The sequence below is a fragment of the Panthera tigris genome, chromosome F3 (genome assembly GCF_018350195.1).
Source record: "Panthera tigris isolate Pti1 chromosome F3, P.tigris_Pti1_mat1.1, whole genome shotgun sequence".
In the NCBI taxonomy this organism is placed as follows: Eukaryota; Metazoa; Chordata; class Mammalia; order Carnivora; family Felidae; genus Panthera; species Panthera tigris.
Genome location: NC_056678.1, coordinates 68,127,477 through 68,153,526, shown reverse-complemented (window position 1 = coordinate 68,153,526; position 26,050 = coordinate 68,127,477). Strand labels below are relative to the sequence as shown.

At 41.7% G+C, this 26,050-nt stretch overlaps 1 protein-coding gene across 6 annotated transcripts in view; it reads right to left on the bottom strand.

Moving 5' to 3' along the window:
• ASH1L (ASH1 like histone lysine methyltransferase) overlaps positions 1–26,050 on the bottom strand; it is a 189,063-nt gene that overhangs the window by 53,837 nt on the left and 109,176 nt on the right. For all 6 annotated transcript variants that reach the window (XR_006213804.1, XM_042975694.1, XM_042975693.1 and 3 more), the window contains one exon: positions 6,728–6,822. Coding sequence is in view for 5 of the 6 variants with exons in the window: in XM_042975694.1 (XP_042831628.1) it covers positions 6,728–6,822 (95 nt within the window). In the remaining variant the exon portion in view is untranslated. The remainder of the gene's footprint in view (positions 1–6,727; positions 6,823–26,050) is intronic.

Sequence of the window (26,050 nt, the reverse complement as noted above, 5' to 3'; positions counted from 1 at the left end):
GAGAGGGGGGAAAAGAGAGAGGGGAAGAGCGTGGGAGGGAGAGGAGAGGCAGAGACAGAGGGGGACACAGAATCCGAAGCAGGCTCTGCACTGTCAGCGCAGAGCCCAACGTGGGGCTTGAACCCATGAACTGTGAGATCACGACCGGAGCCAAAACGAAGAGTCGGACGTCTAACCGACTGAGCCACCTGGGTGCCCCCAAGGTCTGCTATTTAAGTCCATTTTGTACAGAAGGCCTATATTCTCTCCAGATCCCGAGATCTGGCAGAAGTCTGAACGGCTGGCAGTGACAACCAACAGGAGCGCCAGGAGGAATTCTGAAGTGTTTTCTGAGCTCAGCAAGAAAAAGTGTGGTAATATACTGAACAAGGACCCAGAGGTAATAGCTGTGTAGTAAGTAGCAGATTCTTATCGAGAGTATTTTATTGTAAAAAACAATGTCAATTCAGAAATTATCTCTTATTAAGTGATTACTATGTGTTAGGTACTCTCCTTAGTATTTTACATACATTATTTTATTTAATATTCATATTAACTTCTATTTTACAATACAGAATCTGAAGCCTTGGGATGTGTCAGCTTGCCCAAGGTCAGACAGACAGTAATTGGTGGAGGCAGACTCTGAATTGTGGCCTGATTCCAGAAGCCAAATGTGAAACACCACATGTCTTCACATTTTTTGCTCCCACATGCCCCAGAAGAATTTTGAAAAACTATGAATCCCAGATTTTTTTTTCAGATTTCATTTTTAAGTAATCGAGCCCTTGATATGGGGCTTGAACTCATGACCCCCTGAGATCAAGAGTCACAGCTCCACCGCCTGAGCCAGCTGGCACCCCTCCCCTAACACGTTAAAAAAAAGTTTCTTTTAGTTTTTATTTATTTATTTAAAGAGAGAGAGAGAGAGAGAGAGAGAGCGCGCGCGCGCGCATGCACACACAAGCGGGGGAGGGGCAGAGGGAAGAGAAAGAGAGAGAATCCCAAGCAGGCTCCAAACTGTCAGCACGGAGCCCCATGTGGGGCTCGAACTCATGAACCATGAGATCACAACCTGAGCCGAAATCAAGAGTCAGACGCTTAACCAACTGAACCACCCAGGTGCCCCTATAGCATGTAACTCTTGATCTCAGGGTGTTAAGTTCAAGCTCCACGTTGCACACAGAGCTTACTTAAAAAATTATAAACAATGGGGCGCCTGGGTGGCTCAGTCGATTAAGCATCCGACTTCGGCTCAGGTCATGATCTCATGGTCTGTGGGTTAGAGTCCCGAGTCAGGCTCTGCGCTGACAGCTCCCTCTCTCTCTCTCTGCCCCTTCTCTGCTTGTGCTCTGTCCAACCCCCCCCCTCAAAAAAAAATTATATATATATGATAAGATTAAGAAAAACCCTATTAAAATGAGAATGATGGGGACTGAATTTAAAAAATCAAGATTTTGGGACACCAGGCTGGGTCAGTGGAGCATGCAACTCCTGATCTCGGGGGCTGTGAGTGTGAGCCCCACGTTGGGATGTGGAGATCAATTAAAAAAATAAAAATAAAAAACCGTCTTATTGGTCGTTTCCTTGGAGAACTCTGACTGATGCAACCAACACCATTTCAGAACCCTTCAGTCATCTCAAAACGATACTCTGTACCCATTAGCAGTCCCTCCCCACGCCTCCACCCCGGACCCTACGGAACAGTCATCTACCCCGTGTTTCTAGGTATCTGCCTATTCCGGGCATTTCCTATAAACGGTCATAAAGCACATGACCCTCGCGACTGCCTTCTTTCCTACAGCACGGCGTTCGCGCGGCTCCCCGGTCTGGTCACCGCCGAGTAACCCCCCGCGGGATGGGCGGGCCACGTCTTGTGAACCCACTTACCCACTGACGGGAAACGTGGGTTGCGGCTGCCTTGCGGCTGTCAGGAATACTGCCGCCGGGAACACCTGTGTCTGCGTCTTGTGTGGACGTTTCTTCCCTTTCTCTTGCGTCTACAGGTAGCCGCAGAATTGCTGGTCACGTGGTAACTCCACGGTTAACTTTTTGAGGAGCTGCCAAAATGTCTTCCCAAGAGGGCGGTACCAACAGTTGCGAGCAACACTGCGTGAGGGTTCCAGTTTCTTTGCAAACACATCGATCCTTTAATTAAAGCCCTCCTACTGGTGAGAGGTGCTTTCTTCTTACGGTTTTCACTTCCGTTTCCCTAATGACTAATGATATTGGGAGCATCTTTTCATGTGCTTATTGGCCATGAGCACATCCCTTCTGGAGAAGTATCTACTCAAATAATTTACGCATTTAAAAAGCTGTGTTGTTTGTTTCTTTAGTATTGAGTCGCAACAGTTCCCTGCACGTATAGGTTTTTGGATACAAGTCTCTTAATTGATAAGATTTCCAAAGATTTCTTCCGTCCTGTGCATTGTTTTTTCAGTTTCTTGATCGTGGTTTTCAAAGTTTTAAATATTGACTAAGTTCACTTTGTCTGTTTGTTGTCATCGCCCAGGATTTTGGTGTTATAGCTAAGAAATTATTGCCTAATCCAAGGTCATGAAGATTTAAGCCCTATGTTTTCTTCAAGAGTTTTATGGTTTTAGCAGTTATATTGTAGTTGATGATCCATTTTGGATTAACTTTTTAAATGGTATGAGGCGAGAATCCAACTATCCAGTTACCATAGAACCATCTATTGAAAACATCATGCCTGGGGCGCCCGGGTGTCTTAGTTAAGTGTCTAACTCTTGACTTCAGCTCAGGTCCAGATGTCAAGGTCGTGAGATTGAGGCCTGTATGCTCTGTGCTGGGCATGGAGCCTGCTTGGGATTCTCTTTCTCCCTCTGTCCCTCCTCGGCTTGTGTGCATGTGCTCTTTATCAAAGGAAGGAAGGAAGTAAAAAGGGGAAAAGAGAAAGAAGGAAGGAAAGAGAGAGAGAGAGAGAGAGAGAGAGAGAAAGAAAGAAAGAAAGAAAGAAAGAAAGAAAGAAAGAAAGAAAAGAAAGATCGTGCTTTCCCCATTGAACTGTCATGGCATTCTTGCAAGAAATCAATCAACTACAGGGGCGCCTGGGTGGTCAGTTGGTTAAGCGTCTGACTTCAGCTCAGGTCATGATCTCAAGGTTCGTGAGTTCGAGCCCCTTGCTGAGCTCTGTGCTGACAGCTCAGAGCCTGGAGCCTGCTTTGGATTCTGGGTCTCCCTCTCTCTCTGCCCCTCCGCCACTTGTGCTCTGTCTCTTTCTCAAAAATAAATAAATGTTAAAAAAAAAATACAAAAAAAACCCAACTGAATATAAATTTAAGGGTATAATATACATTTTGGTAAATATTTATCGTGAAAAGTAAAATTTTATTTGAAATGTACTTCTGTAATGAGATAAACAATCCTGATTTCCTTAAACATTTAAAAAATGTATTTATTTATTTTAATGTTTATTTATTTTTGAGACAGAGAGTGTGAGCAGGGGAGGGACAGATACAGAGGGCGACACAGAATCCGAAGCAAGCTCCAGGCTCCGAGCTGTCAGCACAGAGCTCAACGCAGGGCTCGAACCCACAAACCGTGAGATCATGACCTGAGCCACAGTCAGATGCTTACTCCACTGAGCCACCCAGGCACCCCATCCTTAAACATTTGAAAATGAACGTTATTTTCCATTTATTCCTTCTGACTCTATCAGTGGTAAGATGCACTATTATTTTATTATATAACTACTTTATTCACATAATACAGCAAAGGCAGAGATGAACCCAGGTGTGGCGAACTCAAGTCCTGCTCTTTGTTTACATGACACTGGAAATGACCCGTTCAGAACAAGTGACTGACCCACCACCCTATCCTAACCATACAAATACTATATGAACGACAAAATGGCAGTGTCGGGGAAAAAAAATCTGTCATCCGACAGCCTGATTTCAAACTCTGTTTCACAGGAAAAAAGACCTACTCCACTTGGGAAGGTTCCTCCATTATTTACTCACTTTGCAGACCACTGGGTACAGATTAGTCTCAGACACTGAAGTAGGGACGCGGAGACAAAACTTTATTTCAAGAAAAGGACTTCCATTCTGGACCTCTTAACCACGCTATGTGCCAGAAATGTGAGAGAAATACTGGCCTATTATTCTTCCCATTTTCCTTGGAGTGGACCAACATACCTTCATCCCCTTGAATCATTAGAGCTTCATTCTAAGATTTAAGCTAGATCCCAGCCAGGACAAAACCAGTAAGACTGAAATGGTCATGTTTTCCTTTATTTATTTTTTTTAGGGGAGTTGGGGGACAGAGAGAATTCCAAGCAGGTTCCACACTCCGTGCAGAGCTCGATGCTGGTCTCGATCCCACGACCCTGGGATCATGACCCGAGCCAAAGGGTCAGATGCTCAATGGTCTGAGCCACCCAGGTGCCCAGAGTCATGTTTTCCTTTAATGGGACTTTTAAATTACTTCTTCCTTTCTAAGCCTATTGATCATTACCAGATTCTAGGAAACAGCTAAATCTGCTGAGAATCTGTTTCCACTGCGATGCCGGAAGTAGTGAAAACAAAATGCTCTTTCAGAAGGACTTCGGCATGAATCCCAGAGAATGTGGAACTTCTTACCTTCATTAAGGTAACGGAATTAAACCTTGGAACTTTATGTTGCAGTTAAACCATTCTCCAGCCACCCAGCACAGAATAATTAAAGCACACTAATCTTCATTGCACAATTTATCTATGCTTGCTGCTTTAAATACACTGCTAGTGCTGAGCTCTTGGAGGAGAAACAGGGGATTCGGTCATCACAGCACAGAGAAGAGCCCCACAGTCATGAGGAGCAAGAGTCTCAGTTGAAAGAGAAGGCTGTAACACACAGGGCCAACACGCACTACGTGAGTAAACTGCTCCTGTCACCTACATTCAAGAAGTTGTCCTTGGGAATGCAAGCTGGTGCAGCCACTCTGGAAAACAGCATGGAGGTTCCTCAAAAAACTAAAACTAGAACTACCCCACGACCCAGCAATTGCACTGCCAGGCGTTTCTCCACGGGATACGGGTGGGCTGTTTCGAAGGGACACGTGCACCCCCACGTTTACAGCAGCACTGTCGGCAACAGCCAAAGGATGGAAAGGGCCCAAATGTCCCTCGATGGATGAATGGATAAAGGAGATGTGGTACGTATATTCAACGGAGTATCACTCGGCAATCAAAAAGAATGAAATCTTGCCATTTGCAACTACGTGGATGGAACTGGAGGGTATTATGCTAAGTGAAATTAGTCAGAGAAAGACAAAAATCATAGGACTTCACTCATATGAGGACTTTAAGAGGCAAAACAGAATAACATAAGGGAAGGGAAACAAAAATAATATAAAAACAGGGAGGGGGACAAAACAGAAGAGACTCATAAATATGGAGAACAAACTGAGGGTTATGGGAGGGGTGGTGGGAGGGGGGATGGGCTAGATGGGGAAGGGGCACTAAGGAATCTACTCCTGAAATCACTGTTGCACTATATGCTAACTAATTTGGATGTAAATTTTAAAAAATAAAAAATAAAATTAAAAAAAAAAAGTTGTCCTCATTTCTCCTCCTTTTCTTTCATTTGTACAAGTATTTGCTGAACTTCTGTTATGTACTAGGCACTAGGAAATCAAAGGAGAAGAAGAGAGACAAATGATCCTGTACCTGGAGCTTATAACCTAATGAGGGAGACATAACAAATGAGTAAACAACTAGGGTAATCATGGGTTACAGAAAGAAATGTTGTGATACAAGATAAAGAGAGGGACCGTTTTTGGTGGGACAATCAAGAAAACAATTCTAAAGAAAATGACATTTAGGCAGACTTTGACATTAGGCTCATCCTCAAGGGACGCGAAGAAACCAGCCACAGGAAGAGTCCAGGGAAGAGCTGTTTGGGCAGCGGGAACAAGAAGAAAATGATGCTCTGTTCCAGGAGCTGAGAGAAGACAGCGGGGAAGGGACGGAAGGGAGAGGCAGAGACTGGGCGGGTAGTCAGGGACCAGGTCATCCTTAACAGTTATAAAATCTTGTCTTTCTTTACTATGCAGACAGTGAACTGGAGGGAACATGAATGGAAACAGACACACGTGTCAGGCGGCTGCCGCACGAGCACGAGCCTGAGACCGGCGCGGGACACGCCTGGGGGTGGTGCGGGGTACTGCAAGGGCGGCGGTCACGGGACGTGGGGGGACGGACGGGATGCGGCACAGACAGAATGGGAGGGATCCAGGAGGACAGCTAGGTAAATGCTGCTCAACAGTAGGAGCCTAGCAGGCATGCTTGCCCCAATGCTGAACAAAACCTTGACATTGCCCCCTGCCCCCAAAAGGAATGGAAAGATAAATCTTGCCCAATTTTCAAGCAGATAAATGATCAGGAAAAATAGTGGGCTCTCTTCCTTTTGGTGACTACATACCATAAATCATGTCTTTCTGAACACGGAAAACACGTGACAGTGAAGTGATGAATAGCTGATTTTTCCTAGGTGACACGCTCAGGGAATCCAAAGCTACGGACATAGTGTTTTTTTGTTACTGAAACCTGAGTGAGAAATATTTAGGTCATTTTGACTCCTAGACAGCAAGGAATTTGCAGAATCCTTCAGACTGAGTATAAACTAAATGGTAAAGAAAGAGCTCGACTTCATGGAAGACGCAGAAATGACAGTAACACCAACATCTCATCCAAACTCAAGAAACACCCTCTCCTTTGTTTCCGGCCATGTGTCGTGCACACCGCGTACTCACCGACATGAATGGGGGCTGGGAATAACCCGTACTCGTGCTCTCCAGGGCTGTATTCCAGCTTCTCCTTCTTTAATTGGATCAGCCGGCTCTTTGGGCTGTGATTAGAAAAGAACAAAAAATAATCAGAGGCAACGAAATCTCCTGTGGTCAAACACAGAAAACAAATCACTCTATCAAGAGTATTTGCTTTAACAGTGGCTTAAATTTCAAAGGCATATTTTTGGGGGGAGGGACACCAAGTGCTTTCATGTACTTTTAGAATCTATGCTTTTGGGGCGCCCGGGTGGCTCAGTTGGTTGAGCTTCTGACTTTGGCTCATCATGATCCCACGGTTCAGGTGTTTGAGCCCTGCATCGGGCTCTGTGCTGACAGCTCAGAGCCTGCTTTGGATCCTCCCTCTCCCTCTTTCTCTGCCTCTCCCCCTGCTCGTGCTCTCTCTAGCTCTCAAAAATAAACATAAAGGGAAAAAAAAGTATCTACATGTTTGGAATTGTCTTTTAGGAATTATACATAAAAAAACAGCTATGTTAGCATTTTCCAGCAGTTTTGCAGAAAGAACCTACATTTTAGACCCGATCATAATAATTACCTTATATGTAGTCAGTGATTTATCATATGCATGTAGGTATACATGCATTATTATTTTTATTTTTTTAAGTAAGCTCTATGTTCAACGGGGGGCTTGAACTCATAACCCCGAGATCAAGAGTTGCATGCTCCCCCAACTGAGCTGCCAGGCGCCCCTCATGATTTACAGTTTAAAAAGTAACTTTCATGTGTTGTCATTTATGTCAATCCCATGAATCAGGTAAGAAGAAATGTTAGTTCTAGTTTACAGATTCGAAAACAGATGCTCTATGAGGTCAAGTGACTTGCCTTAATTTTGGTAGCTGCTAGGGAGACTTCCGATAAAAACCTCAGTTTCTTGTCCGACTCCTACTGAGTGACTATTCTTTTTATTTTATTCTGCAATGTCTCCATAGACTTACCTCTTCCACTCATCTTACTGGTCTACGTTTCTTTCTGATGTTTGGTATGAAATCAGTCTTAAGAGATTTCCCAAATACATAAAAGGAAGGGGGGAAAAAAAAGAAAGAAAAAAAGAAATGAAGAAAAAGAGAGAAAAAAAAGTTTCAGGAGAACCTCATATGGTCTACTCTGATTTTATTTTGCCTTCAAGTTCCAGCAAATAAGGCAAGGCTGATGTATTTCTTTTCTCTATGAATTATACTGCTTTTTAAAAAACAAGTCTATACTGTGTAACAAATAGGTACACTAACACACATTCTGCAGATGGGAAAATTGAGGCCCCCAAAGGCAAGTTACTTGTAGAATCTGAACACTGGTTCTTTCAGCTGGATCATTCATTTATTTGTTCAACAACGACTGAGCACTCATTAAGTCCAAGTCCTGCTCTAAGTGCTAAAAGACGCTGGTGAATAGGACGGTTTACACTGTTCTCAGGTAGACAGACAATAGGAAGTAAGAAAAACTAAGAAAACAGGAAAAACTCAGAAAATAATGAATGCTAGGCCAATAATTAAAATATGAAGAACGGGGAGCAACCGAGAAGTGACATTAAGTTCAGACGTGACTCTCATTAGGTCTCGGCCACGAGCGGATCTGGGAGGCAGAGGAAATAGCCAGCAGAAGGTCAAAGCTGGAACGAGATGGGAGAACGAGAGCAAACAAGAGGAGGCTAAGGGCCCAGGTGAGGCCAGAAACGGCACGAGGCCGTGCCATGTGTTTAAAGCAGTGGTGAGGGGTCTGGGAAACAGCTTCAAGGAAGAAAAGGCATGAATCGAGGTTGTTCTGCTTAGATCTAAAAACCACTTTTTTCATTTCAAAACCTTACCCAAAATAGTAACTGTGAACAGAGATATGAATTTTTTATTACAACTAAAGACCGGATGTCTCCACCGTGCACCAAAGTCCAACAGGATGAGAAAAGACCCGTGTCCAGAACCAGGTACCGTGTGTGAGAGAAAACCTCATCTATGCTTTATTCGATTCAAGGTTTACGCACGCAAACGAAAGAGAGAGCAGTCAAGACCCCACCTAATCACAATACGAATGGAAGCCAGACCACCACCCTGCTTCCCCGAGGGTCAGCAGGCAGGTGGCAGTCGGTGGGCGGGGAAGAAACTGCTGGGCACCCGAGGAGAGCGAGCACACGAAACCTCAGAACAGTCCAGCTTCCGGTCCTCAGTAGGCCAAACGACACACATGCCCCCTTGAATGCACCCCCACTTCAACTAGGGACCGTTTTTCTAACAAGAAAAATCCCATCCTTGATTCTGTGACGTGGACACCTAGGATCTGGGGCACCGTTATGAACATGACAATCATGTGAGAACTCGTTTTCCTAGATCCTGGCCGAGTCTGATTTTGTTCCCAATTTTAGGCATGGCCACTATTTCCCTGTTGGTGACTACGACACGGGACTCTTTCAGCTTCCAACACTCTGTTCCACGTGAGCTGTGCGGACTGGTCGACTGAGAAAGAATCCGGCTGTCTTTGTCAGTCTGTCTCGGAGAGTCTGAACACTCCTAGCATTTTCCATGGTATTCGTTTGCGTGACACTATTAGTTCAGATCACTCAGGAGAAAAATATGTAGGAATCAAAGTAGCCACTTCAGATACACAACTGCTGAACACTAAGTTTACGTGACAGGTGTTCACTTTTGACCCCTGGCTGAAGCTGTAAAACGAGACGACTATTTCTACGTGTATGCGTGTAAATGAAAAAAACCCTTTTGCTTTTCTTATCAAAAGAAAGTGATTTGCCTTTCATAATGCTCTCTTTATAAATGCAACTCATTCAGTGTTTGAGGCCAGCTTTCTCTCTCTTTGGTAGTTTATTAGTTTTAATAATTAATCATTAGAATCCAACAGACATATCAAACAGGCAAATCCACCATCAAATGGGAGAAAAAGTATACAAATATTTAAGACAAAGTAGAAAACGTGAGGGTTCCTAATAATGCTTGCTGATGGGTACTACGTTTCTCTCGAATGTTGTCTATAACCATTTCTTGACTTCAGGCATTTATCACCTTATTTTCAAATCTTATCACCTCTTGTCTTGGCCCCAAACCCCAAACAATAAAACTACCAAGGTGCCTTCTTCGTTAACGTTTCCCGGACAGTCGCCCCAAGGGCTTGCTTGCTCCAGCATTCTAGGAAAGAGAGGATAAGGGGACTTCGGGCAGACTCCAGATTTCAATGAACACGTCAGCATTCTAAAATCTGTCCTGTTCGGCAAACAAGTAACATGAAGAGAACGCGAGAGCCAAAAAGAAGTTGAAGTTCCCTAGGTTAACTAAAGGGAAGTCGTATTTTATTAATGTGAATTATGTTTTAGCTCTTATGAATTTTTACTTTGGGAGAAAAGCCTCTTACTAATGTTCTTATATGGGGCTGAAGAAACTGGCAAAATTTTATCCTTTTATCGAGCTTTTTTTTTTCCTTTTTCTTCTAGATTTGAAGACCTTTGTCATTTGGTGACAATCACGACAGGTTTTGTTGGCTATGTTAGAAGAGTCTAGAGAATTGTCCGTGATATGTTTTCATTCTCTGAGTAACTTCTGATTAAATCTGTATGAGTGATTATTCTGAGGACTTCACTTCCATTCTTCATAGGACTGCTGGTACGTTTAATAGGTTAACTAAACCTTATCATCTAAAGGGGGTTCCTGATTTTTCCATAAAATTGGCTACAAGCCACATCTACAAGCATACACGGAAACAGCTAAAAGAAGCATCAAAAAGGCCTCAGCGGACAATGCAGCAGTCATTTCTGACTAATGATACTACTGGGAACAGACTCAGGACTACAGAGTCCCCTGTACGGCTGAATGCATCGCCTCCAACACATAACCCGGTAGGACTGTAAAAAGGGGCAGGATTTGAGTTTCCAGCACATTTTCACCTGGGAAACGAATCAGTCTATGAAAGTAGACTACCTACCTCAAGACCCGCTTTGAATATGAATTAGTCAGCTAGGACCGAAGACACTGGTGTAAGTGTAGTAGGCGCTGTGTCTGTAACGAGTGACCAACGAAGACCTGGTCTCTCTATGGCCCTCACGTTAGTCAACAGACTACACTGGTGCAAACTGGAAGGAAATACTCTTTAACTGGTGTACTGTCCCAAATGCCTTAAGTGTATAAGTACCGAGCGCTAACTGCCTTAAGTTTACAAAAAAATATCCTCTGAAGGTTAATATAGGTTATAAGCATACAGAAAAACTATTATAGTTTTTGTAAATACATAAACTGGCCTACCTAGAAAATTACTCGGAATATTATTATTTATTGTTATTTATTTTTACATAGAACACTACTTCTGACACTTCTGGTCACCGAGTATGTGGTTTAACCCCACGCCAAGCAACTCTCTGTGACACCAGCTGGCGTGTCTTACAATTTAACTCAATTCTGACCCTACCAACCTGGAGACAGTGTCAGATCCCACAGGTGAAGGGCTCGGTCCCGCCAGACTGCCCCCACCTCCACTTCAGATGCCAATCACAAGAAGGAGGCACCCAGGTTACTCACAACTTCTGTCCAATTTGGCTACAAACCAAGGGTTCCCACGATCCTCTCCTTAGGTTTGATACATTTTCTACAGCGGCTGGCAGAACCCAGGCAAACACATTGACCAGTTTATTAAGGGACTGTAACAAGCAGAGAAACAATTCTTAACCAGCTTTCTGTGCACCCACCCCGCCAGCAGGGCACCCCTCCTAGGCAGCAGACAGAAATGCCCTGTCTCTCCATGAAACGGGACTATTAGCTTATCTTCACAGGTGTGGCCTCAAGGGGTAGGCTCTAATTAAACGTACTTAGGTAGATTGAACAGACATATACAGAACGTTCAATCCAAAAGCCACAGAATACACATTCTTCTCAAGCACTCTTGGAACATTCTCCAAGACAGATCAAATGTTAGGCACAAAACAAATCTTAATAAATTTAAGAAGACTGGGGCACTTGGGTGGCTCAGTCGGTTAAGCAGCCGACTTCAGCTCAGGTCACGATCTCGCAGTTCACGAGTTCCAGCCCTGTGTCGGGCTCCATGCTGACAGCTCAGAGCCTGGAGTCTGCTTCAGATCTCTCTCAGCCCATTCTCTGCTAACACTCTGTCTCTGTCTCTCTCTCAAAAATAAATTAAAAAAAAAAAAAAAAACCAGTAAAAAAATTTTTTTTTTAAATAAAATAAAGAAGACTGAAATTATATCAAGCATATTTTGTAACAATGATATTAAAACAGAAATCAACTACAAGATAAAAACTGGAAAACTCGCAAATATGTGGAGATTAGAAAACATGCTACTGAACAGCCAATGAACCAGTGAAGAAGTCAAAAGAAACATAAAAAAAACTATCTTGAGCCAAATGAAAATGGAAACACAACATACCAAAACTTACGGAATGCAGCAAAAGCAGCTCTAGGAGGGAAGTTCATAGTGATAACTGCCTACATCAAGAAATAAGAAAGATCTTTGGGGAGCGTGGATGGCAGAGTCAGTTAACTGACCGACTCTTGATTTTGGCTCAGGTCATGATCTCATCATTCAGGGGTTCAAGCTCCATGCTGGGCTCTGTGCAGACAGTGTAGAGCCTGCTTGGGATTCTCTCCCTCTCTCTCAAAATAAATAAATAAACTTAAAAAAAAAAAAAAGAAGTAAGAAAGATCTCAAAGAGACAACAAAACTTCACACCTCAAGGAACGAGAAAAAGAATAAGGCTTCCAAGATCGGGAACGAGACAAAAAAGCTCACACTCTTCTGTTTTATTCAACATGCTAATGGAAGTCCTAACCAAAACAACCAGGTAAGAAAAAAAAGTAGAAGGCATTCAAATTGGTAAGGAAGAAGTTAAACTCTCAATATTTGCAGATGACATAATACTATACATAGAAAATCGTAAAGTTTCCACCAAAAAGTCTGTGTGACTCAGTTGGTTAAATATCTAACTCTTGATCTCAGCTCAGGTCTTGATCTTAGGGTCGTGAGTTCAAGCCCCACGTTGGAGTCTGTGCTGGGCATGAAGCCAACTAAAAAAAAAAAAAAAAAAAAAAGAACAAAGCTGGAAGTATCACAGTACTAGATTTCAAGACATACTACAAAGCTGCAGAAAACAAAACAGTATGGTACCAGCACACAGACACATAGCTCAACAGAACAGAATAGAGAACCACACCAGGACACTACAAGAAAAGAAAACTGCAGGCCAATATTCCTGTTGAACGTAGATGCAAATATCCTCAACAAAACATTAGCAAAACAAATATAAACGTATATTAAAAGGAACATACACCATGATCAAGTGGGATTTATTCCAGGGATAAATATGATCCAACTTCTGCAAAACCAATCAATGTGATATTCCACGAAAACTAAAATAAAGGACACAAATCATATGATCATCTCAACAAGATGCAGAAAAAGCATTTAGCAAAACCCAACATCCATTCATGATAGACACTTTCAACAAGGTGGGCATCAAGGAACATACCTCAACATAATAAAGGCCATCATCGTACTTAATGGTGAAAGACGGAAAGCTTTTCCCTGAGATCAGGAAAAAGACAAGGATGGCCACTCTCAGCACTTTAATTCAACATGGTACTGAGAGTTCTAGCCAGAGCAATTGGGCAAGAAATAAAAGGTGTCTAAATTAGAAAGGAGGAAGTAAAAGTGTCTCTATTTGCAAATGACATAATCTTCTATACAGAAAACCCTAAATACTCCATAAAAAAATCATTAGACCTGATAAACAAATTTAGGAGAGTTGTAGGATACAAAATAAAAATATAACAATCAGTTGCAATTCTATACAGTTAACAATGAACTATCAAAATGAGAAATTAAGAAAACAATCCCATTTGCAATAGCAGCAGAAAGAATATGTAGGTATAAATTTAACCAAAATGGTGAAAGACCTGTACATTAAAAAAATAGAATTCATTAAAAAAAAATTTTTTTTTAATGTTTATTTATTTTTGGGACAGAGAGAGACAGAGCATGAACGGGGGAGGGGCAGAGAGAGAGGGAGACACAGAATCGGAAGCAGGCTCCAGGCTCTGAGCCATCAGCCCAGAGCCCGACCCGGGGCTCGAACTCACGGACCGCGAGATCGTGACCTGAGCTGAAGTCGGACGCTTAACCGACTGAGCCACCCAGGCGCCCTTAGAATTCATTTTTAAAAGAAACTGAAGACGGCACAATTAACTGAAAGATAATCCATGCTAAAGGACTGTAAGAATACTGTTAAAATGTCCATGCTACCCAAAGCAATCTACGGGTTCAACGCAATGTGTTATCTAAATTCCAATGGCCTTTCCAGAGAAATAGAACAAATACTCCCAAATTTGTGTGGAATTACAAAAGATCCCAAACAGCCAAAGCAACCAAGAAAGAACAAAAGAGCTGGAGGCACCACACTTCCTGATTGCAAGCTATACCACAAAGCGAGGGTCATCAAAATAGTGTGGTACTGGCATCACACACACACACACACACACACACACACACACACACACACACGAATGGAACAGAACAGAGAGCCCAGAGCACATATGGTCAATTAACTTATGACAAAGGAGCCAAGAATATACCAATGGGGCAAGGGAGGTCTCTTCAATAAATCAAGTTGAGGCAAGTGGACAGCAGTGTGCAAAAGAATGAAAATGGACTCCTACTATACACCGTATGCAAAAACCAACTCAAAATGGATCACAGACTTGAAAGGTAAGACCTGAAACTATGAAGCTCCTAGAAGAAAACACAGGGGATGAGTTCTTTGACATCAATGTGGGTAATGATTTGTTGGGCTTGACACTAGAAACAAAGGTGACAAAAGCAAAAATAAAAAGGTGGGATTTACTTCAAATTAAGAAACTTTCTTGCAACAAAGGAAACCACCAACACAGTGAAAAGGCAAACTACAGAATGAGAGAAAACAATTGTAAACCATATGAGGTTAATATCCAACATACATAAAGAACCCGTACAACCCATTATCAGAAAACAAACAATCCAATTAAAAAATGGGCAAAGGATCTGAATATACCAAAGATACAAAAATGGCCAACAGGTACATGAAAAAGGGGGTTCAACATGAAGAATCATCAGGGAAATGGAAATCTAAACTACAATGAGATCTCATCTCACACCTGTCAGAATGGCTACTATCAAAAAGACAACAAGTGCTAGGGAGGATGTGGAGAAAAGGAGGATATTGGTGAGAATATCAACTGGTACATCCACTATGAGGAACTTCATGGAGATTCCTCAGTGAACCACATATAATTCAGCAATTCCACCTCTGGGTATTTACCTAAAGAAAATGAAAACATGGGGCACCTGGGTGGCTCAGTCAGTTGGGCATTTCACTCCTTATTTTTTAAAAACCGTGAGATCATGACCTGAGCCAAAATCAAGAGTCAGACGCTCAACCAACTGAGCCACCCATGTCCCTAGCGACCAACTCCTGCTTTCAGCTCAGGTCATGATCCCAAGGTCATGGGATAGAGCCCCACATTGAGCTCTGTGCTGAGTGTGGAGCCTGATTGGGATTCTTTCTCTCTCACCCTCCGTCCCTCTTCCCTGCTGGTGCTTTCTCTCTCAAATTAAAAAAAAGAAGGAAGGAAGAAAGGAAGGAAGGAAGGAAGGAAGGAAGGAAGGAAGGAAGGAGGAAGGAAGGAGGAAGGAAGGAGGAAGGAAAGAAAGAAAAGAAAGAAAATGAAAACATAAATACGAATAAACATCTGCACCCCTGTGCTCACTGCAGCAGCATTATTTACAACAACCAAGACACGGAAACAACCTGAGGGTCCGCTGAGGGATGAAGGGATAAAGAAGATGTACACACATACACACAAGAATATTATTTAGTTATAAAAAGAAAGAAATCCTGTCGTTTGTGACAACACAGATGGACCCCGAAGTCTCATGCTAAGTGAAAGGAGTAAGACAGAAAAGGACAAACACCATATGATCTAACGTGCATGTGGAAGCCGATAGTTTTAGCATCAGTATCTAATTTCTAACAAAATTTCTAACAAAAACTGATAGTTTTAGCATCAGCATCTAATTTCTAAATTTTACGCCCTTTTTCTAATTTGAGATATAATTGACATGTAACATTACTGGTTTCAGATATATAACATAATGATTCGATTTATGTATGTACTCTGAAATGCTTACCAGTTAACATCCATCCCCACACATAATTTTGTTTCTTGTGATAACATTTAAGATCCACTCCCTTAGCAACCTTCAAATATGCAATACGTTATTATTATTTTTAAAGGAATTTTTTAAAAATTTTATTGAGAGAGAAAGAGTACAAGTGGGAGAGAGGGGCAGAGGGAAATAGAATCCAAAGCAGGCTCCTCACTGTCAGTGCGGAGCCGGATGTGGGGCTTGAACTCACGAACTGTGAGATCATGACCTGAGCTGAAATCAAGAATCAGACGCTCAACCGACTGAGCCACAGTATTATGAACTACAGCTATTAACTGTGGTGAGCGTTTCACAGTACATACGTAAATCGAGCCATTACATTATATATCTGAAGCCAATAATGTCATACAGCAATTAGATCTCAAATTAGAAAAAGGACGTAAAATTTAGGAATTAGATACTGACGCCAAAACTACTGGGTGAAGGTTGATAAGGAACAGGATATTAACGTACTTTTAAAGCATCTCTCCAAACATTACTTATTACAGTGAAATAACCTGCTGGCTATCACAGCGACCAATCAAAGTTGCGATCACCAACGGCACAGTGATATCTTGAGCTTCCTGACGCACTGAGAAGAAAACATCACACTTCTGTGGTGCTCCTGTCAAACAACGCCCAAACCTAACCTACCCATGAGGAAATGTCAGAGAAAAACTCAGATTTAAGGACCTTTTATGAAACAGCTCCTCTGTACTCCTCAAAAATGTCAATATGGTGAAACACAAAGAAAGGCTGAGGCACCGCTCCAAACTCAAGAATAAATAGACATGACAACTAAGTGTTTCATTTTCTTTCTTTCTTTTTTCTTTTCTTCTTTTTTTTTTTTAACTTGAGAGACAGAAAGCACCAGCAGGGAAGAGGGACTGAGGGTGAGAGAGATTCCCAATCAGGCTCCACACTCAGCACAGAGCTCAATGTGGGGCTCTATCCCATGACCTTGGGATCATGACCCGAGCTGAAAGCAGGAGTTGGTCACTAGGGGCACCTGGGTGGCTCAGTTGGTAGAATGTCTGACTCTTGATTTTGGCTCAGGTCACGATCTCACGGTTTAAAAAAAAAATTTTTTTTTTTAAATGTTTATTTATTTTTGAGAGACAGAGAGAGACAGAGTGTGAGCGGAGCAGGGGCAGAGAGAGAGAGAAAGGCACAGAATCTTTAGAGGCTCCAGGCTCTGAGCTGTCAGCACAGAGCCCGACGCAGGGCTCGAACTCACAAGCTGTGAGATCATGACCTGAGCCGAAGTTGGACGCTTAACCGACTGAGCCACCCAGGCGCCCCACGATCTCAAAGGTTTTTAAGAGATAAGGAGTGAGATGCTCAACTGACTGAGCCACCCAGGGGCCCCATGATTTCATTTTCTTTAGGTAAATACCCAGAGGTGGAATATTCACTGGATCATATGTGGTTTACTGAGGAATCTCCATGAAGTTCCTCATAGTGGATGCACCAATTGATATTCCCACCAATAATGCACAAGGGTTCCCTTTCCTCCGCATCTTCCCCAGCACTTATTATCACATAGTGGATACTGAATCACTTGAAAAAGTTGTTATAAAGGACGTTACTGACACAAGGAGTGATATCTACTATGAGCTGTATGTTAGGTAACAGTGTTGTAGTGATGTTAAAGATCCTGAATTTAGTATTTGTATCTCGTTCATATAAGAAAATGTCCTTTGGTCTGAGAAAATACATACTGAAGTATTTATGAGTAATGGGTCAGAGTGTCTATAACTTTTTATCATTAAATAACTGAGACAAAAAGTGTGTGTGTGTGTGTGTGTGTGTGTGTGTGTGTGTGTATGAGAGAGAGAGAGGGGGAGAGAGAGAGGGGGAGAGAGAGAGGGGGAGAGAGAGAGGGGGAGAGAGAGAGGGGGAGAGAGAGAGGGGGAGAGAGAGAGGGGGAGAGAGAGAGGGGGAGAGAGAGAGGGGGAGAGAGAGAGGGGGAGAGAGAAGAGAAGAGAAGAGAAGAGAAGAGGGAGAGGCGAGGAGGGAAATAAAGAAAAATGGCAGAACATCAATACTGAAAGAATCTGGGTAAAAGGTACATGGTGTTTCTGTAAAATCTTGTGATCTTCTTTTAAGCTATCGTAGACCATACAAAAATAGAGAATAAGTGTATGATGTATGCTGGGAAAATATTAAACAAATTTTTTATAATAATCTAATTTGCTCTGATAAATTTCTTTAACACCAAATAACTATAGGAAAAGACAGGACCAAAACCATAGTGAAAGAAAAACTGTATTGGAGCTAAAATTAAAACACTGTTCTAGTGGAAAACATAATAGAACACATTTGAAAGACTGCTGTAACTTGAATCTGTGACACAGAAGCACATAAGTACAACTGACTTAAATGAGAACATATGTAAATGCTCTTTGTAAATGTCAAGGGAGCATACAAATTGTAATATAATAATAGCTGATCAGAGAAACTGGTTTTCTTTTACACACACCTACATATACAATACAAACTTTCAGGACAAAATTTGGCATTTACTACATTTTGGAATGTTTCTCTTGGGTGCATAGGATAAGGATAAACTGAAGTAACTGAAATAATTTCCTTGCTTTGTTGCCAAGTAACAGGGCAGATGCTGCTGTTAGAATTTAAAATTTTTCTAAGATTTTAAGTCGTATATATTGTATTTTAGGAATTCAGGCAGTTGGTTCTTTTTCTTTCACAATATACTTTAAAAGGCACTGGGTTCTACAAGATTTATAAGACAAACAAAATGGACTCATGGTCTAAAGAAGCTTATGGGATGATGGAGGCAAACACGTCCAGATTACACCTCAGAATGCAATGGAACTCATAACTCACAAGGTGCCACTAAACTTCACTGAAGGAAAAAGAAAAGTAAAATTAATTTCAGCTAGAGGAGAATGAAGGACACTTTTACTTAATGAGAAAGCATTTCAGACCTTGAATAAGGTTTGAAAGAATAGATGGGATTTGGCAAGTAAAAGGGAGGCGGAAGGCACAGGACAAACCCCAGGACAGGCCCCGAGAGGAAAGGACGGGAACAATGATCACGTGTCCAGGCGAAGTGGGATGAGCACTTTAAGGAGTTTAACTGGAGATAAAACTAGAAAAATACGTTACACTAGATCCTGGTGGGTCTTTTGGATGTTATTAAGTAGGAAATAATTGTATATTAAAAGAAATCTAAGTAGAGAAATAACAATCCCAATGAGGTCATATTAATGTATGCAAGAGGAATCAAGAGTCTTAGAGGAGTTAACTTCATCTGAGGTCACAATTAGTGACAATGGAGTAAGTAAGATATTAAAGAAATTTACTGAATACTTCACACAGGTCAACTATTTAATCCTTAACAGGTCTGTGAAATAGGTAATTTTCATCAGTTTGTTTATTTTTGAGAGAGAGAGAGAGAGACAGAGACTGTGCGGGGGAGGGGCAGAGAGAGGGGGAGACGCAGAATCTGAAGCAGGATCCAGGCTCCGAGCTGTCGACACAGAGCCCAACACTGAGCTCAAACTCACAAACTGGGAGAGCATCCGACTTCGGCTCGGGTCACGATCTCCCAGTTTGTGAGTTTGAGCCCCGCATCGGGCTCTGTGCTGACAGCTCGGAGCCTGGAGCCTGCTTCGGATTCTGCGTCTCCCTCTCTCTCCGCCCCTCCCATGCTCGCACTGTCTCTTTCTCTCTCTCAAAAATAAATAAACATTAGAAAAAAAAAAAAAAAAAAAGAACTAATGGTTGAGCTTAGTATGGTTGCAAGACACAAGATCAATATACAAAAATCAACTGCATTTCTATACACTAGCAATAAACATCCAAAAATGAAATTAAAAAAATTCCATTTACAAGCTTCAAAAGAATAAAATGCTTAGGAATATGTTTAGCGAAACAAGTGTAGAACTTATGCCCTGAAAATTAAAAAAACAATGTTAAAAGAAATTTCAAAAGATTAAAGAGCTAGAAAAAATCCCATGTGAAGAATACTTAATTTTGTTACAGCGTAAAGCTCCCCAAATTGATCTACAGATTTTTTTTAAAAACCTCGATGGCTTTTTTGTAGAAATCAACAAGCTGATCCTGAAAATCATACACGGAAATATCAAGGAACCCAGAAGCAGCCAGAGGATGTTGGAAGAACCCGGAAGAGCCAAAGTTAGAGGCATCATGTTTCCGGATTTAAAATTCCCTGCAAAGCTACAGTGTCCAGCAGAGTGGGCTACTGGACTGACCACAGGCAGGTGGTCACCAAGCACAAAAAAGACAGATGACAAACCGACAAAACACATTTGTAATTTATATCACGAGGGCAGATTTCCATAATATAGAAGGATTTCTATAGGCACGTTAGAAAACCCAGGGGAAGAAGAAAACACTAGTCAGCTGAGGGGGCCTGGTGGGGCTCAGCCGTTCAGCACGTGACTTCGGCTCAGGTCATGATGTCGTGGTTGGTCAGTCTGAGTCCCACATCGGGTGAGCTCGTGCCCAGCTTCGAGTAAAAACATGAGCTCTGCTTTGGGTGAGCCCCACTTTTCTCTCTTTCTCTCTCTCCCTCCCTCCCTCCCTCCCTCCCTCTCTCTCTCTCTCTCTCTCTCTCTCTCTCTCTCTCTCTCCCCCTTGGCCCCTCCTGAGATTCTCTCTCTCTGTCTCAGCTCACTTGCGACCTCTCTCTCTAAAAAAGACTACTAAGCTGAGAAAAAAATGGGACTGACAATTCACAGAAAAAGATAATGACCTTTGCATACGTGAAAAGATGCTCAAGAATCTCACTTGTGAGAACAATGCAGATTAAGTCTCCCTGGAGACAACATTTCACACTAATCACACTGGTAAAAATTTGTAAATCTGACCGCATAATCAGGGCTGTGGAAGAACAGCCAGTGTCAGATATTTCTAAGAAAGAATGCAAAAAGACACAACTGTAATCGAAGCATAATTAGCCGATATTTACACAATTACATATACGCTAATTCAGTCATTCCACTCCTACAAAGTTATCCTGAGGTTAGACCTCCAAAATACCAAGCAATATGCAGACAAGGGTTATTCACTGGGCATTATCTATAGTAGGAAACATTAGAATCAACTGAAGTGTCTTTTCCCTGGCAGGCTGGCTGGATGAACTATGACAGGTCTATATACTCAGATACTATGAAACTATGTAACAGCTATATTGTGGATGTATATAAATGCTCATAGCAGCATTAATCATGATAGCAAATTATTGTAACCCAAACGTCCACCCACCTGCTGAACAAACGAGGGGTAGGTAAAATGTGGTCCATCCAACAATGGAATGTTATTTGGCAAGATTCATACAGCATGTATGAATCTTGGAAACAATATGCTAAGTGACGTAAATCAGTCACAAAGGACCACATATTGTATGATCCCATATATGAAGTGTCCAGAGTGCACATCTACGGAGGCACAAAATTGATGAAAGGTTGCCTAAGACGGGGTGGGGGTGGGGGGGGTGGAGGGGGGAAGATGAGGAAATCAGGGGAGATCACTCAAGAATGTGGGATCTCTGTGGGATAATGAAAATGTTCTAAAACTGACTGTGGTGGTGAAGGTACAACTCTGAATATACTGAAAGCCACTGCAACGCATACTTTAAATGTGTTCTTTCAACAAAGGCTTAGGTTTTCCCCAAGCTCACAGACCTAAAGCAGCTGAGGCTGCTGCCTTCAAGAAGAAAGCCACCAGTGAGTGAGTCCGCAACTATGAGAAAATGAGCAGGCGCTGGAAAAGACAGTGTTGAGCCTCAGATGAGGTCAGAGACCCGGACTGGGCTCCGGAAATTCCGGGGAGATCTGTGAGTTAGTAAGTGGGTGATATTTTATTTATTTTTTTAAAAAACCTTTTAATGTTTATTTATTTATGTTGGGGTGGGGGCAGAGAGAGAATTCCAAGCAGACTCCGTGCTGTCAGCACAGAGCCCCATGGATGGCGAGATCACGACCTGAGCAGAAATCAAGAGTTGGATGCTCAACTGACTGAGCCACCCGGGCGCCCCAAGTGGGCGGTATTTGAAACTGCTGGGACTGTGGTAATTTGTTAGTCATAGAAAATCGCCCCACACGGTATGTGCACATACACACTTACTCATTTCCTGTTTCTAAAGGCCTAGAGGGAGTGACATCTCCACAACAATGATGCCCACGTAGCAAACAGCATACAAGTACCCAGATTTAGATTTCTAAATAATAATCCCCATTAAAAGAAACTAAAGGTTTCTGGGTGAAAGAGTTGATTGCAGATCTAATGCAAGGGAAATTTGGAAAGCAACAGCAAGTGAAAATAAAATACACCACCGTGTGGCAGAAAACAGGGCCCAGCTTAAAGTGCCCCAGCGGCACAGTCTGGGGAATGTGAGCATTTGTCTGCAAAATAATGACAATGGATTACGACACATTAGCTGTTTTTTAAATGCATGAATCCAGATGATATTCAAAAGAAAAGAGAAGTAAGAGAGTGAAAGGGGAAGAAAAATGAAAGCCTGTCTTCATAGGAAAGGATCATCTAATAAATGTTGAAGAAATGACAGAAGGAGAAAATTGCCAGTTCACAACTAATAATTCATCACTAGTTTAGGCAAGGATCCCAAGATATTAGAGAAAAGGGTGCTAGAAGATGGGCCACCGCCTCAAATGTCACCCCCTGATGTGTTTGCTGACTGTAACAGGAACAACCATCTTTCCACTGGAGAGATTTGGTGGATGCCACCAAGACCAAGTGGGCACGTGGCATCACTGGGACAGTAAATGGGGGGCAATACGAGCAGTGTCAATTAGGAGACACCACACGTGGAATGTTCCTACCAGCATTATTTAACCTAAGCCCAACCATGAAGAAATAATCAGAAAAATACAGAATGCAAGACAACAAGTTTGAGTTCTGAAAAAAGTATCAATCTCATAAAAAACAAGAGATGGGGAATATTCTACATTAAAATATTAGGCAAAGATAACAATCCCATGTAACACATGATGTCTGTTTGTATCCTAGATTAATAGAAAACACAATAAACTGATAAAAAAGACAATCTTAGGACAAGAGGGAAAGATACAAATATGGGCTGTATATTACATGATTTTATTAAAAACACCGCCTATTTTCCTGGGCACCACAACAGCATCGCAATCAGACAGGAGATTATCCTCGTTCTTAGATGGTAATTACTGAAATGTTTAAAGGTGAATGACTGCAACTCACTTTCAAAACGTTCACCAGACCCCGTATCCCCCCAAAAGTGTAGGGTATGTGTGTTTGTACGCAGAGAAAGATAAAGCAAATGTTGCCAAATATTGATAAATTTGAGTTAGGGTGTACAGGTGATCATTTACCATAGGATTGAATATTTTCAAAATTAACCATTATGGGGGGAAAAGCAGACTAGGGAAGGTAGTGTCACTGCATACAAGATTTACTTCTCTAGGTCTTAGGGAGGTGGATTAGATCCTTTCTAAGATACATTCAAGTTGGAAAATGCGAATATTCTGTTCTTCTGGAAAAATAGGACTACAAATGTATGAAAAAGTATTGAAGAAAGTATTCGCAGTATTTCACTTCCCAAAATCCTAGTTACAATGTTACTATTATGACAGCAGTGATGATGATATCATTCATAATTTCTATACTTTGACACGTTAATTCTCATCACAAAATTATATTTTCCTATCTATTCCTTGAATTCTTATAACATAGTTTGAGATACATAACTTTGTGAGGGAGGGTGAAGAAATCAATCAATCAATCTCTCAATCTATTTATTTTAGCAATTTTCCTCTTTTTAAAAAAAAAATTTTTTTTAACGTTTATTTATTTTTGAGACAGAGAGAGACAGAGCATGAACGGGGGAGGGTCAGAGAGAGAGGGAGACACAGAATCTGAAACAGGCTCCAGGCTCTAAGCTGTCAGCACAGAGCCCGACGTGGGGCTCGAACTCACAGACCGCGAGATCATGACCTGAACCGAAGTCAGACGCTTAACCAACTGAGCCACCCAGGTGCCCCAGCAATTTTCATCTTTAAATAGATCCTCAGTTCGTCCTTATATTAATCTTGGGAAAACAACAGATAGCATTGTATCTAAGGATCCTAACACTTTGAAATTCAGTCTTCTTTATTTTCTAATAACTAAATCTTCTTGAGGAGAAATGTCGTGTCCCTGCTGCAGTGCTGTTCTGTGAAGTGTCTAGAACAAAGTTCGGCCAACTTTACAGCATGGAATAAGTTTTCATGAAATTGGCTTTCTAAAATTTATGGACTAAACTCTTCTTTTTTAATGACTATTTTGTTTTCCCTTTTGGGGATAGTTAAGCACTGGTTAAAAACTCAACTAGGATATAAAGAGGTATTTCACAGGCTCTTGATAAGTTCCTTCATGTTTTACCACGTCCCACTCGGAAATTCCCTCTAGGAGGATATAAGAATATTACTTCCATCAATTCCAATCTAAAAAAGCATGGCTTCTGAGTTAGGCTGTGTCACTTTCCAGTCTAAATAACAGATTAGAGGGATATTTCACAAATTAAGATAATGACTCTTCCTGCAAAGTTGAAATAAACATTAAAAAAAAGTAGTTATTAAAAAAATTGTGGTAAAACATATGACACAAAATTTACCATTTAAGTAATTTTCAGGTATGCAGTTCATTGTGCAGATTGTTGTAGAAGCTCACTGTCATCCATCTAGATGGCACATTTCATCATCTCGCAAAACTAGAAGTCTGTACCCAGCACACGCTCACTGCTACCAGCCCCTGGCACCCACCATTCTCTTCTGTCTTTAAGAATCTGACTACAGAGGCGTGCAATCAAACGGTGTTTGTCTTTTTGTGGCTGGGTTACTTCACTTAGCATCACGTTTTCAAGGTTCATCCACACTGTAGGTGTCCAAATTTTCTTCCTTTTTAAGGCTAAATAATATTCCATTGTATGCACAGAATATCATTTTTAAAAGTATCTTGGACCTTGTTATGTATTCAAGTATACTAAATCTTATTATGCAAAACGAACTAACTAAATCTCGTTATGCGTTAAGCCCACCAGGCCTCTATTAAGACAGTCAAGTCAAAAACAAGTGTTAGTGAACTCACTTTCTGACCACTAGAGGGAGCTAGAGAAACACCGCTGCTGCCTACTGCACGCATGTTTCCCAGCCATGAAAATGGAGTGGAGCTTCTACAAAAAATAGAACAGAATGTCAGTGTAATTACAGACTTGCTCCTAACCCATCTCTGTTCCTAAGTGGAAAACGGCTTTAAAAAAATCATGATTTATAATTCCCGCAAATATATGCAGCAATGGCCTGACGGCTCTCCTCCACATTAGAAGCCAAACCACATGTGGAGAGTTCTGTAATCATCTCTGTTAATGCAATCTTCTTTACTTCTTTTATAAAAACCAGGAACTTCTGGATGTGGCTGTTGGGAACAGGTACCATTTATTATTAAGAAAAAATGATTTTTTCGAGCGCCTGGGTGACTTGGTTGATTGAACATGCGACTCTTGGTTTCGGCTCAGGTCATGATCTCACAGCATGTGGGACCGAGCCCCAAGTCAGGCTCTGCGCTGACAGTGCAGAGCCTGCCTGGGATTCTCTCTCTCCCTCCGCCCCTCCCCGCTTCTCATGCACGCTCTCTCTCCCTCTCTCAAAATAAATAAATAAACCTTTTAAAAAATGATTTTTATTCTTTACTGCTGGGAAAGAAAGAGGCAAAGGTCTGTTAAACCTTAATCATGATGAAAGACTACAGAGAAAAGAGACTGGATTCAGAAGACAAGTGCATAAAAAGTACTTATAAATGTATGTTTGGAGGCACACAATGAATAAAGATGTAATTTTTTAAAATGTTTATTTCTTTAAAAATTTATTATTTATTTATTTATTTTGAGAGAGAGAGAGACAGAGAGACAGAGCAAGCAGGGAAGGGGCAGAGAGAAAGGGAGACAATTGGAAGCAAGCTCCAGGCTCTGGGTTCTCAGGACAGAGCCTGACATGGGGCTCGAACTCACAGACCGCCAGATCATGACCTGAGCTGTAGTCGGCTGCCCAACCGACTGAGCCACCCAGGCG